The sequence below is a fragment of the Paroedura picta genome, chromosome 2 (genome assembly GCF_049243985.1).
Source record: "Paroedura picta isolate Pp20150507F chromosome 2, Ppicta_v3.0, whole genome shotgun sequence".
Taxonomy (NCBI): Eukaryota; Metazoa; Chordata; class Lepidosauria; order Squamata; family Gekkonidae; genus Paroedura; species Paroedura picta.
The window spans coordinates 81,956,329-81,970,394 of NC_135370.1; the positions used below are offsets into that span (position 1 = coordinate 81,956,329).

At 43.9% G+C, this 14,066-nt stretch overlaps 1 protein-coding gene across 2 annotated transcripts in view; it reads right to left on the reverse strand.

Annotated features, from left to right (window-relative positions):
- The window catches only part of SIGIRR (single Ig and TIR domain containing), a 46,808-nt gene that overhangs the window by 16,207 nt on the left and 16,535 nt on the right, over positions 1-14,066 (reverse strand). For both annotated transcript variants that reach the window (XM_077321250.1, XM_077321252.1), the window contains one exon: positions 865-1,191. In XM_077321250.1, coding sequence (XP_077177365.1) covers positions 865-1,191 — 327 coding nt within the window. The remainder of the gene's footprint in view (positions 1-864; positions 1,192-14,066) is intronic.

The following is a 14,066-nucleotide window of genomic DNA, read 5'->3' on the forward strand; positions in this document are numbered from 1 at the left end:
GTTGCAAGTGCATTTTACATGATACAAGGGGGTTGCATTCAGACCAAATTCACAGTCCTTGCCAGTTTCCCCTTGCTGCTGCTGAGCCCCCTCATGACATCCCTTGGGGTCTCCTATTGCCCAAGGAGAAGCATTGTGTAGAGATTAGTGGGCTGCAGTGGGAGAAGGGAACTGAGAAAGTTCTGTTCTGCCATTGTTAAATTTAATCTAATCCGTTATGTGCAATGGGAACTTACACACAATGAGAACGAAATGCCTACCATTCTCTCCCAGGCCAATGGACATCTAATTCCACAATTCACTCACTGCAGCCCAGAAAAGGTGGAACTATATATTACAACAAAAACTACAGAAAAATGGGAGTGCCGTGTTGTCATTGCATTGCAAGTTTCTCCCTCCCCAAGTGCAGCAGGCAATGAAACAAGAGTAGTGGCAGGAAATCAGAAAGCACAATGACATTGTGTTACATATTTTACCTTACAGAACATTACCAAGTCAGACAGGAAGTAGTAGTGCAAGAATCAGTTTCTGTCAACAGCCACACAACAACTGGACTAAGTAGTCCTAGCTGTAGACACTCTCTGACCAAATATTGAAAGAGCAGCACCTGAACCACATGACTGGATGAACTAGCGCCAATCACCAAGACCCATAAGTTTTTGAAAGTGTGAGTGGGTACTTTGCAAAACAAAACATATAAACATCTCTTAATAGTTAGATATTTTCCCGTTTTCCTTTATCTGATTACAAAACCAAATAGGTAGGGAAAGGACCTATCAGGGAACAGTATCAGAGGATGCAAAGCTGTAAGGTTTTCGCTCCAGAGTTAAATTGGTGGTCAACTTCCCCACTCCCTTGACTCACCGGCCATGACCAGCTGAATGGTGAAGGAGGCGTTCCTCTGTTCATTCAAGTAGAGTGTGCAGGTGTAATTGCCTGAATCCTCAGCCTCCGGGGGCTCAAAGGAGAGATAGGCTGTTGTGTTTTGCAGCGTGTTGCGTAGGCGTCCTGAGGCGCTGAGGTTCAGTGGTTGACAGTTTTTGCTCCAATCAACATTAAAGGCTGAGGTAGTTTGAAGGAGTTGGAGGTTCTGCTCATCCAGTGGGCAAAACAAATGATTAACCAAGTCTTGCTGGGTCCACACAATGCGATCGTAAAAGCGATCTGGGTCCACACAGGATATATCAAAGGCTGGAGAGATCAACAGAGAAATAAGTTAGTAATAAAGCACACCAGTTAAACTGCAACTACTCCCATCACTCATGATCAAGTTCACCCTTCCACAGCAAGCTGGGCACAATCATCCGCCGTGCAGTCCGTACTCAAATAAGTCACAGGCCTAGCAGAATCAATTCCAGATCTGTATTACAGAAGTCATCAAGTAAAGAGAATATCAGTGGTATTAAAATTATATATATGTCAGTGTTCTCCAGCAGTGATCCTGGTAATACAGGTGAGTGTCCAACTGTTCAAATACTCTGCAAAGTGGAACTAAGCTGCGTCCCCCTCCTACTGAAGCCCAGAGTCCCCCTCCCAAGAACTTGTTTAGTGGCCCCTCAGGGAAAACATAGGAGGTAAAATTGGAATCTGTAGCGGGAGCAGAAATTTCCACCCCTTCTTCCACAAACAGAATGTTCATTCCACCAGAAGAACTGCATGGTTGGATACATCATGGTCTCCCAATTAAATTATCATGAATTACTACCATGGTATTTTGCCTAAAAAAAAAAAAAGACTTATCGTTCATATAACAGCACTGTTGCTATTATTGACAGAGAAAAAGAAGAGTTGGTTTTTATACCCTGCTTTTCATGGGTACGCCCACTGCTGAAAAAAACATCTCTAGATCCGCGAAAGCCTAACAATTACAGACTCGTCTCGCATTTAGCGTTTCTGGGGAAGATGATTGAAAGGGCAGTTGCAAACCAACTGACGGTCCTAGACCCATCCCAGTCAGGTTTCCGGCCTGGCCATGGGGTAGAGACAGTACTAGTTGCCCTGATGGATGACCTCCGTCGCCAGTTGGACCGAGGCGGGTCGGCACTGCTGATATTACTAGACCTCTCAGCAGCGTTCGACACAGTCGATCATGAGCTTCTAGCTCGCCGCCTCATCGATGCCGGAATACGAGGGACAGCCCTTCAATGGCTGATCTCCTTCCTCCGGGATCGTGGACAGAGGGTAGCAATAGGAGAAAGAATATCAGACCGCCGACAACTTACTTGTGGAGTCCCACAGGGAGCGGTCCTCTCTCCTATCCTATTAAACATCTGGTTGCAAAATTATTTAAATAACCTAGGGCTGCATTTAATAAATCTCAAGAAGATACCACTTTTTGCCTATTGTTTGTTTGTTTTTGGGTGTATTTCTACGAGAAACCAACAGTGTTTCTTTATATGGGCTCTCAGAACTAGGCATATGAAACTCAGCAGGTGATAACAAAATGGATGGCAAATTAGCACAAACCAGTTCCTCCTAACACCTATATATTGCTACAAGAATGCTCCTACTTTCTGCATGGTCTAACATGTCATGTTTAAATATTTATGCTTTGTTTCAGCTCTGCAACAGATTTATCTTATTTTCACTACATAATGTGCCTTGAGTCTCAGTGAGAAAGGCGAACTATAAATAACGTGCATAAATTTAAATAGGTACCTTAGGTTACACATTTGGGATATAATGGCTTTTAGCTTTTAGTGCTTGTTTGCACTGTCCTATTTAAGGCTATTACACAAGAAATCACCTAAAGAGTAGTCTTTCATGCCCTCCCTCTTAGCAAACATGAATGAAACAACTAACACACTTCACCATACATGGGGGAGGGGCAGTGGTTCAACTGTATAGCATCTATTTTGCTTTAACAGGGTCCCGGGCTCAATATCCAGGGCCATTCCGCACGACTTTAATATAGCACTAGTCTTGCATTTTGTTTTCGCCACTAAAACTACATTCCGCATGACGTCGTGAGCAATCTGCAACACTCCTGCAACACTAGCACCAAAATCGCTTAGTTGTAGCGATTTCCGGGGAATCAGGAAAAGTGGATTCACCCTCAGAAAATTGCTACACTCTTGCCAACAACCTGCAACACTTGCGAAAAAGACATGTGTTCTCAATGTAGCGGTTGCAACAAAGTCCCTCCGCCTGGCTCTCACCTCCGAACATCCGGCGAAGCGATTGCCATTTTTTCCCCCTCGGAGCGGGGAAAGCAACGAACCAGTGAGGCTTCATCGGCTACAGTCCCTCCACAGAAGTGCTTTAAAGCTCCCCTAAGTCCCCAAGCACAACACAGCCCTCTGTTCGCCAGTTCCCTTTAATTTCAGCCAAAAATCTCGCCCGTGCAGGGGGGTGGTTTCCACTCGGGGGAGCATGGTAATGATGAATCGCCAGCTCACACGGCAGGCAGCTTGATGGGTGTCTACATTGCGAAGAATCAAGGAATATTCGTTGCAACGTGTTTTTTTTTTAAACTGTGCTTAAAGGGAAAGGGGCTTTTCGGGAGCATGATAACAACCGCCCATTGGCTGTTCCGTTTGATTGACGGCCAGGGGCGGGAACTAGCACAGAAAAAAATCACTTCCTTTCTAGAGGTTCCTGCGAGACCAGAAACCTGTGGGGAACGAATGAAACGCTACGAATGAAGGTATGCGGAACGCCGAGATTCCACTATTTAAAATAGCGTTTCCGCTTTGTGAAAGCAATTGGCAACATTGGTCCTTGTGCGGAATGTCCCCCATTAATGCCCCTTAGAAAGATTAGACAGTAAGTGATGTGAAAGAGTGCTTCCCAAGACTTCCCAAAGCTGCTGCTAGATAGAGTATACAATACCACCGACTGCCTGACTCCATGTAGTTGTTGTTAGGTGCGAAGTTGTGTCCGACCCATCGTGACCCCATGGACAATGATCCTCCAGGCCTTCCTGTCCTCTACCATTCCTCGAAGTCCATTTAAGTTTACACCAACTGCAGTGACTCCATCCAGCCACCTCATTCTCTGTCGTCCCCTTCTTCTTTTGCCCTCAATCGCTCCCAGCATTAGGCTCTTCTCCAGGGAGTCCGTCCTTCTCATGAAGTGGCCAAAGTACTTAAGTTTCATCTTCAGGATCTGGCCTTCTAAGGAGCACGTAGGGCTGATCTCTAAGACTGACTGGTTTGTTTGCCTTGCAGGCCTTGCAGTCCAGCACCAGAGTTCAAAAACCTCAATTCTTTGACGCTCGGCCTTCCTTATCATACCCATCTTTGCATGAAACGTTCTCTTCATATCTCCCCATTCTATTGTTTTCTTCTATTTGTTTGCACTGTTCATTTAAGAAGGCATTCTTATCTCTTCTAGCTATTCTCTGGAATTCTGCACTCAACTGGGAGTATCTTTCTCTTTCTTCCTTGCCTTTCACTTCCCTTCTCTCCTCAGCTATTTGTAAAGCTTCCTCAGACAACTATTTTGCTGTCTTGCATTTCTTTTTCTTTGGGATGGCTTTAGTTGCTACCTCTTGTACAATGTTGCAAACCTCCATCCATAGTTCTTCAGGCACTCTGTCTATCAGATCTAATTCCTTAAGTCTATTTGTCACCTCTACTGTATATTCGTTGGGGATATGATTTAGTTCATACCTGAGTGGCCCAGTGCTTTTACCTGCTTTCTTCAATTTGAGCCTAAATTTTGCAACTAGAAGCTGATGATCTGAACAATTGGTTCCTGGTCTTGTTTTTACTGACTGTATAGAACTTCTCCATCTTTGGCTGCAGAGCACATAGTCAATCTGATTTCTGTGTTGACCGTCTGGTGTTATCCATGTATAGCGTCGTCTCCTGGTTTGTTGGAAAAGAGTGTTTGCTATGACCATTGTATTCTCTTGACAAAATTCTACCAGCCTGTGCCCTGCTTCATTTTGTACTCCAAGGCCAAACTTGCCTGTTATCCCGGTTATCTTTTGGCTTCCTACTTTAGCATTCCAATCCCCCATGATGATAAGCACATCATTTTTTGGCGTGGCTTCTAGGTGTTGTAGAGCTTCATAGAACTGGTCAACTTCATCTTCTTCAGCAGCAGTGGTTGGGGAACAGACCTGCATGACTGTGATGTTGAATGGTTTGCTGAGGATTCGAACTGAGATCATTCTGTCATTTTGGGGATTGTATCCCAATACTGCTTTTCCTACTCTTTTATTGATTATGAAGGCTACTCCATTTCTTCTTAGAGATTCTTGCCCACAATAGTATACCTGGGGGTCATCTGAATTAAATTCACCCATTCCTGTCCATTTGAGTTCACTGATTCCTAAAATGTCAATGTTCATTCTTGTCATGATTCAGCTTGCCTTAATTCATGGATCTGATGTTCCAGGTTCCTATGGAATAAAAGTCTTTACAGCATCGGACCGTCTTTTCGCCACCAGTTCCCTCCAGAATTGAGTGTCTTTTCGGCTTTGGCCCAGTTGCTTCATTCATTCTGGTGCTACTCGTACTAGCTGTCTGCTGATCCCCAGTATCATATTGGACACCTTCCGACCTGAGGGGCTCATCTTACGGCGTCATATTGTTTTGCCTTTTGGAACTGTCCATAGAATTTTCATGGCAGAGGTACTGGAATGGTTTGCCATTTCCTTCTCCAGTAGATCACCTTTTGTCAGAGCTCTTTGCTATGACCTGAACCTTTTAAAGGCCCTGAGCTATTTCACACTGCAATGTGCATTCTCCCCTGCTGTGACACTTAATTGCAAATGTTGCCCTGTACTTTGTTATCTACAAAGAAGGGCACTGATTCCACCAAGGACGCTGGAGCCAGAGACGCAGGAAGCCCAGGATGGCACCTGAAAGCGGGGGGTAATTCCACCCTGGGAAAGTGGGGAAATTTGGGCAGGAGAAATGCATTGATAACTGCTTGCTGTCCATGTATCAATTAGTTTCGACTTCAGACGTTAGAGTGTTCAGAACTACTTCCAATAAAGCTTTCTATTAATACAGAAGCCTAGTTGTGAGTCTGTTTGCCTTTGACACCCATCAATCCGGCCACACCCTCAATCTGATCATTGGTGCTGGGATAGAGGTGGGTCCGGTGGTGACATCTGTCATCCCACAGTCAGATCACTATGCCCTGCGGGTCTAGCTCAAGGTTCCACCCCTCCCCTGTTTGGGAGATGGGCTCATTTTAGCCCGCCCAAGGAGACTTATGGATCCAGCAGGATTCCAAAATGCTCTATGCCATGAGACATGATGCCTCCTGGTGACTGATTGACGGTGCTGGTGGAGGACTGGCAGTCCCGCCTTTTGGCAGCCATAGACGAGATTGCCCCTAGGCGTCCTCTCCACCCTCACCTTAAATAGGCTCCATGGTATACCAGGGAGCTTCAGGTCTGCTCTTGCCAGATCTTCTGCCCTTGCCAGATCTACAGAATCCCAGAAGGGTCAAAAAATGTCCCAGCTGGCTCTACGGTGTTGCTCAGAACCATTGAGCTGCCTGGGGCATTCTTTCCATTAGGAAACTTATTATTAAACATCTCTTCTAAAATGGCATGTACCTTAACCCAAAATCTATACACTTTCCCCAAAAGAGCCCACTTTTTCATGACATTTCCAACACGTATTGTTATACCCCTTAGACATCTTTGCAATTACTTTAGGTGTTACATACCATCTATAAAACATCTTATACCAATTTTCTCTTAGTATCTGACTGTTAGTTTAGGCACTTTAACCCATATACGTTCCCATGTTTTCAGCATAACATTAGTTCTGATATTCTGCATCCATTTAACCATACTAACCTGATTGTTTCATATCTTAGTAACAATTTGTATATCTGGCCTTGAACATGTGGTTTAGCTTTAACTAAAATATTATCAGATTCCAGGAGCGGAGCCCCCTTCTCCACCTGCGTAGTGAACTCTGAGTTAAATCTAGAAAGCCATTGGTTAAATTCTAACCACTGTATTTCCAGTCCTTCTTTCTTTAATGTTTGAATATCTTTAAGTTCTCCAGTCTTAGATAGCATATCCTTGTTATTATTTTAAACAAATTATCCTCTTCTGTTGGGATCTTGTAAAGTTAGCTTCGACCAGAGATTTCAGCAACAATGGTAAAGTCCTTCAGTCAATCAAATAATACTGGCATAGATGTCAATGGGTTAGCCAAAACACAAACAACATCATCAGTGTAGCTTTTTAGTTTAAATTCTTCTCCTTCAACTTTTAGACCAGTGAGCTTATCCTCTGCTCATATCTTAACTGCTAGCATTTCCAGTACCAAATTGAACAACAATGGTAACAAAGGGCATCTTTGTCTAGTACCATTCTTAATTTGGATAATGTCTAGTCAACATACCATTTAGCAAAATTCTAGCCTTTTGTGCAGAGTATATATGCTTGATCAAGCTCAAGAAAGTCTCTCCGCAGTGAGTCTAGTGTCGCACACAGAAAATTCCACCGAACATTGTCAAACATTTTCTCAGCGTCTAAAAAAAGAAACGCTGTCTGCAACTGTTGATTTCGGGCAAAGTCCACAGCGTTCAGAACAAAGCATATATTCTTTCTCATATCTCTCTTTGGCATAAAACCAGTCTGATCTGGGTGAACCACATCACCAATACATCTATCCAGTCTTTCAGCTAAGATCCTGGCAAAGACTTTATAGTCCACATTTAGTAACGAGATAGGTCTATAAGAATGTGGTGAAGAAATGATCTAATCTTGAGATGCATCCACTGCCACTATTATCATTTCTCCAAGCGCCCTACTTGGCCCTGGAACACCTAGCCACAGTGATCCATGTGACGGTCACCTCTAGACTGGACTTCCACAACTCGCTCTATGCAGGCCTGCCCTTAAACTTGATCCGGAAACTACAGCTGATCCAGAATGTAACAACCAGGGCCTCACAGCAACATCATGGATGTCCCACATTCAGCCCATCTTCTAGCAGCTGCCCTGGCTCACTGTCAAATTCTGGATCGGCCTTAAGGTTATCACCTTTAAGGCCACACACAGTCTGGGCCCAGTGTACCTGAGGGATTGCCTTTCTGCCTCCACCCCTCAAAAAGCTTTACACTCCACCACCTCCAACTACCTGGTGATCCCTGGCCCCAAGGAAGCTCACTTGACCTCAACCAGGGCCAGAGCCTTCTCCATCCTGGCCCTGTATGGTATACAGGGCCATCAGTGTACCATAATTGACTCAAGGTAGAACGAGCTTCCAGTGGAGATCAGGGGCCTAACAGAAGTTGAACAATTCCACAGGGCCTGCAAAAGGGAGCTTCTCCACCATGAATTTGGTTGAGGTCGACCTGAGCCAATCACCCTCCATTGTCCAACCCACAGGGCCATCAGTATACCATAGTTGATTCAAGGTTCTTTCCATTCCAATATATTATCTACTGCTACCATTGTGTTATTATTGTCACAATTATTGAATTATCTGTATTGTTCCTGTTTTATGTAAACCACCCTGAGCCTTTGGGGTGGTGTCTGTGTGTGTGTGTGTATAAATTAAAAATTAAATATTAAATATTAATTAAATAAATAAATTAATTTGTTCTGCTGCTTCAGACCAATATGGCTACCCGCATGAACACCTTATTTATTTCAATGGGATTTAAGTCTATTTAGTATTTAAGTATGACACCGTTTCTTCCTTGGCATTTTCTAGTTTGTACTCTTGCCTTTTGCTAAAACCAATATATTTCATTCAACTTGCCTTTTAGACAGCTGCTAATATTCCTGTCAGTTGATGTAATTATAGGCATTCCTGAAGTACAAGAACTGCATGTCCTCTAGTCCATTCAAACATAAGTACACTCCAGACAATAGCATTAGTTCACATGTGTTAAGCAACATGACTTATCCAGGCATAGTGATCCCATGCCCTACTATATCCTAGCCCTTTGCTCAAAACACCCACAAGCTTCCCAGAATAATGATCCTGACCCAGGGGTGCAATACAGCATCGTACTGGGTCCACTCAAGCCCAGTGGGTAAATATACTCTTCTGCAAGAGCTGTAGTAGATGGCTAATTTGTTTTTAAGAGTATTTTCTTAGAAACAAATCCATTAAATTTTTTTAAAGTTTACCTCCAACCCAGTGTATTTAGGATCAGAGCCCTAGGCAAGCAATTACAAAAAGATGAGAAATGTCTTCATTATGTTAGGAGATGCAGTTCATACAGATGGATTTTTTGCCTGTGCAGAGAATAAAATGCAAGGTTTATGAAAGCCCTGACTAGCCTTGGGCAACAACAAGTAACATTAAGAGATTCCTTTCTCTCTGGACCCTAAGCATCAGCCCGTTCTGTATATAATAGTAATAGTAATAGTAATAGTAATAGTAATAGTAATAGTATTCAGCGGGCAAACAACTGAACATGTGTTGATGTGAGACTGTGGGAAACTGGTTTCACAACCTCATAAAAGGGCAAAAAGGGCTTAGAAGGAAGAACCAATTATTTCTTTCATTATTTAACTGGTACAATAAACTTAGATTTAAAAGGTAAAGGTATCCCCTGTGCAAGCACCGAGTCATGTCTGACCCTTGGGGTGACGCCCTCCAGCGTTTTCATGGCAGACTCAATACAGGGTGGCCTTGCCAGTGCCTTCCCCAGTCATTACTGTTTTACCCCCCAGCAAGCTGGGTACTCATTTTACTGACCTCAGAAGGATGGAAGGCTGAGTCAACCTTGAGCCGGCTGCTGGGATTGAACTCCCAGCCTCATGGGCAGACAGCTTCAGACAGCATTTCTGCCACTTACCACTCTGCGCCACAAGAGGCTCATGTACTGATCTGAGTAACTAATCAAAATGTTTCTGGTGCCAGTTTTTGTTAAGTTTGTTTTTAAGCTACAGGTACAGAAGAGACTATTTTCTTGAAATTTAACATAGGAGATGCAAAACATGCATTAAAAATTATTTCTTTCATTATTTAACTGGTACAATAAACTTAGATTTAAAAGGTAAAGGTATCCCCTGTGCAAGCACCGAGTCATGTCTGACCCTTGGGGTGACGCCCTCTAGCGTTTTCATGGCAGACTCAATACGGGGTGGTTTGCCAGTGCCTTCCCCAGTCATTACCGTTTACCCCCCAGCAAGCTGGGTACTCATTTTATCGACCTCGGAAGGATGGAAGGCTGAGTCAACCTTGAGCCGGCTGATGGGATTGAACTCCCAGCCTCATGGGCAGAGCTTTCAGACTGCATGTCTGCTGCCTTACCACTCTGCACCACAAGAGGCTCTAAACTTAGATTAGTATTATGTAAAATGCTTCCTTGCAAATTTCTTCAGTATTCTAGTGGTTTAACCAATATTAAAACACAGCACCTAAAGTAGCCCTAAAGATTTTTCCCACATCAGTTGTGTAACTTGAAAGGCACCTATATTTAAAAGACACTTGCTTGTCCCAAGCCAAAATTCAGATAGACCAACCACAAACTGAAATCATTAAATGCTTTATATGATTCATGCCAATATGTGCCTCCCTGTTTATAAACTTAATAGTATCAAGTAAAGAAAAACAGTCCCATTTTTGCTTATAATTTGTTCACATTGCCAAATCCCATCCATGCTTAGTAGGGTTACCATGTTTTGAAAAGAAAAAAGGAGGATATGGTGGATTTCCGGCAGGGAGACCAGCACTTACAGATGTCATCTCGGCCTCAACCTTAGGCCTGATGGAACAGCTCCATTTTACAAGCCCTTTACAACCGATCAAGGTCCTGCAGGGCTCTGATTTCATTTGGAAGCGCATTCCACCAGGCCATATACAGTAAAGGTACTCAACCTCAAGGTAGCACTTCTGTTCATGGGATCTCACTTTCTCAGCATTCAAACAAAAATATCTTGTCAATGAAAAAAAGATCATTCTTCCTGCCAACACAACCCCTGCAGCTGCAAGTGCTACTTGGGATATGCCTGTGCAAATATACTATGGACTCCTACTGTGCCCAGAACTTCACAAGCATTAAACACATACATGCACAGACAGCTGTACATACGCTCAATAATTTATTGTTGAAAGGGTTATTGTGCAAATGAAACAGGATGGTGTTGCAGGTGGGGGGTTTCCTCCTGTGCGGTAGGCATCTCCACAACCTCTCTGTGCAGAAAGCCTCAATTGTTTCTTCGGCACAACAACACTGTCCACCCTCCAAAGTAGCCATTTTTGCCTGGGGAGCTGATCTTTATAGTCTGGAGATGAGCTGTAATTCCAGGAGATCTTCAGGCCCCACCTGGAGGTTGGCTGCCCTTGGGTTGGAAATATTCCTTCAGGTTTGGAAGTGGAGCCTCCAAATGGTACAATGCCTCAAAGCAGCCATTTTTGCTGGCAGAGCTGATCTTTCTAGGCTGGAAATGAGCACTGATGGTGGAGGCAAAGGCTGGCTTGCAGCCTGAGGCTGGGATGAAGTGGCACGGGTGTGTCCCACTGGGCAATGGGCTCTGTCCAGCCCTCACCAGCATTCTAGAGCCTGTTGTATTTTTGGCGCAATGGGTTTATCGGTAGTCTGTAATACGTGGGAAAATTTGGTCTGCTGCAAAAGTGAAAACTAAACAAGGTTATCTAATGTAACATACAAGGATTACAATCCCATTGATGAGTCCAGCAGACAGGAACCCTATTGTATTGACACTGTCAGTAGTTTTCCCATGGTCACAGCCAACATATGTAAACCTTGTGTATCAAGGAGGGGCAGAAAGAGATAAGGTTTATCTTTACTTCCAACCAACCTATAAATTTTATATCTGGGACATCTACTGCTTTGATACTGCAGCTTAGTTTGCCTGACGTGCTAGGTCTCAGTGATTATAGAAGCAAGAGCCTCAGGAAATTTCAAGAAGGCTGAGTGGAAAATTACATTTCCCCAGAGGAGTAGTTTTCAGTGAAGCAAACACAGGAGGTCAGACCTGGATGACATCAGGGCTTTTACTTTTGGAAACAACAGGTGCAAGGTTTGCTGCATTACTCAGCATGGATGGCTGGTCCCACCTATAATAAAAAATGCAGCTATAAAATTTTCAAATGTTGAATGCCACACACTCTCTCATATCAGGTATGCATAGATTAAATAATGATATGAATTTTAAAAGATAGAAACTTAACATTTCTCAACCACTGAATCATGCTAAATTAACAACTGGTTATAGCAACTGATTTTATACCACTGAGCTCAGTAGAAGATTCATGGGGGGGTGGAGAAAATTTCCCTCCATCCCCCTGTATAATGCAGGTTTTTGATCCACCGATGAACCAAAGCAGTGCAACAGAGGAAGAGCAATACATGTTTGTCATTCCCATGCTGTATATAAAAGTCCTAGTTGAAACTGGAATTTGAAAAAGTGCACCTGATGTGTACCTTTAATCTGTTAGAGAGGCTTTAGGGTGGATTAAGTAAGGAATGATGTGACATGATTGCCTTCCTTGGTGAAGACAAGATGGACTACATCTGCCCTAAGTGTAAGCTGGTAAGACTTTTGGAGAAAAGGATTAGGGGCTTAGAAGAAAGGATTATTACTCTGCCCCAAATTAAGAAAGGGGAGAAGTTCATAGACCGGAGCTGTGCAACTCGGAATGAAGAGGATACAACCAGTCTTGAAGAGGGTAAGGGGATTGACCTCATTACGGAACCTCTGCAGACAGTTAGGAAAAAGACTCAACGGCGTAGAGCGAGACGGTTCTCGGGACCTTTGGAGCTCCAAAATAGATTTCAGGCCCTTGCTGAGGAGGTGCAAATGTCAACGAGGGAAGAGGTCCCAAAACAAAGTCTAAGACAAAGTGAAGAGGCTATGGGGATAGAAGGAAATGGTGTTGAGAAGAAAATAAAAAGGAGAGTACTGGTAATTGGAGACTCCCTGCTAATAGGAATGGATCGCCATGTGGCTGGGCCCGACCCCCTAACCCGAGAGGTGTGTTGCTTGCCAGGGGCAAAAATTAAAGACGTTTCAGAATGGTTGCCCAAACTCCTCAAATCTACAGATCGCTACCCATTTGTGATGGTTCATGTGGGAACGAATGACATGTCCGTGAATACCATTGCTCCTATTAAAACAGACTATCAAGATCTAGGGAGGAAGCTCAAGCAAATGGGGGCACAAGTGGTATTCTCTTCAATTCTGCCTGTCAAGGGAAGAGGAATGCGTCGGGAGAGGAAGATAATGGAGGTGAATCAGTGGCTGCGTAGTTGGTGCCGGAAGAAGAGATTTGGTTTCTGGGACCATGGGATAGGCTTTCTTGAGGAAGGCCTACTAGCACTTATCGAAGTTGGGGAAGAATGTGTTTGGCAGGAATCTGGGGAGATTCATCAGGAGAGCTTTAAACTGAAGCCCAAGGGGAAGGAGACATTCAACATAGGGAGTGTAAGGAAGGAGACCGATCGGGGGCAACCCAACCAGGAAGGCCAGCTCATAGGGAACCAAAAGTAAAAGGATTCAGATGTCTTTATACTAACACCTGAAGCATGGGCAATAAGAAGGAAGAGCTGGAACTTCTCATGCTGATGGAAAGGTATGGTCTAGTAGGCATCACAGAAACTTGGTGGAATGATTCACATGACTGGAATGTAAAAATGGATGGATATGAACTGTTCAGAAAAAACAGAATAGATTGAAGAGGTGGAGGAGTGGCACTGTATGTGAGGAAAGGGCTTACCTGTCAGGAAATTCTAGTGAAGGAGAGTATATCTACAGTGGAAAGCATCTGGGTGAAAATAACCGAGGGGAAAACAAACAGTGTGGTGGTTGGTGTCTGCTACCGACTGCCTGACCAACGAAAGGATGTGGATGCTGCACTTTGTGAGCAGCTTGAGAAAATATCCAAGCGGCAGGACCTTGTCATCATGGGTGACTTCAATTTCCCAGATGTGTGCTGGGAAACTCTGCAAAGCGTCCTCAGTCATGCAACTTTCTGACCTGCTTGGCTGACAATTTCATTTATCAAATGGTAGATGAACCCACAAGAGGTTCAGCCATATTGGACTTAATACTGACCAACAGGCAAGAGCTGGTGGATGAGGTGAAGGAGGTGAGGACCCTAGGGGGAAGTGACCATGTCCTCATAGAATTCCTTTTGAGATGGGGAGCCAAGGAAGCT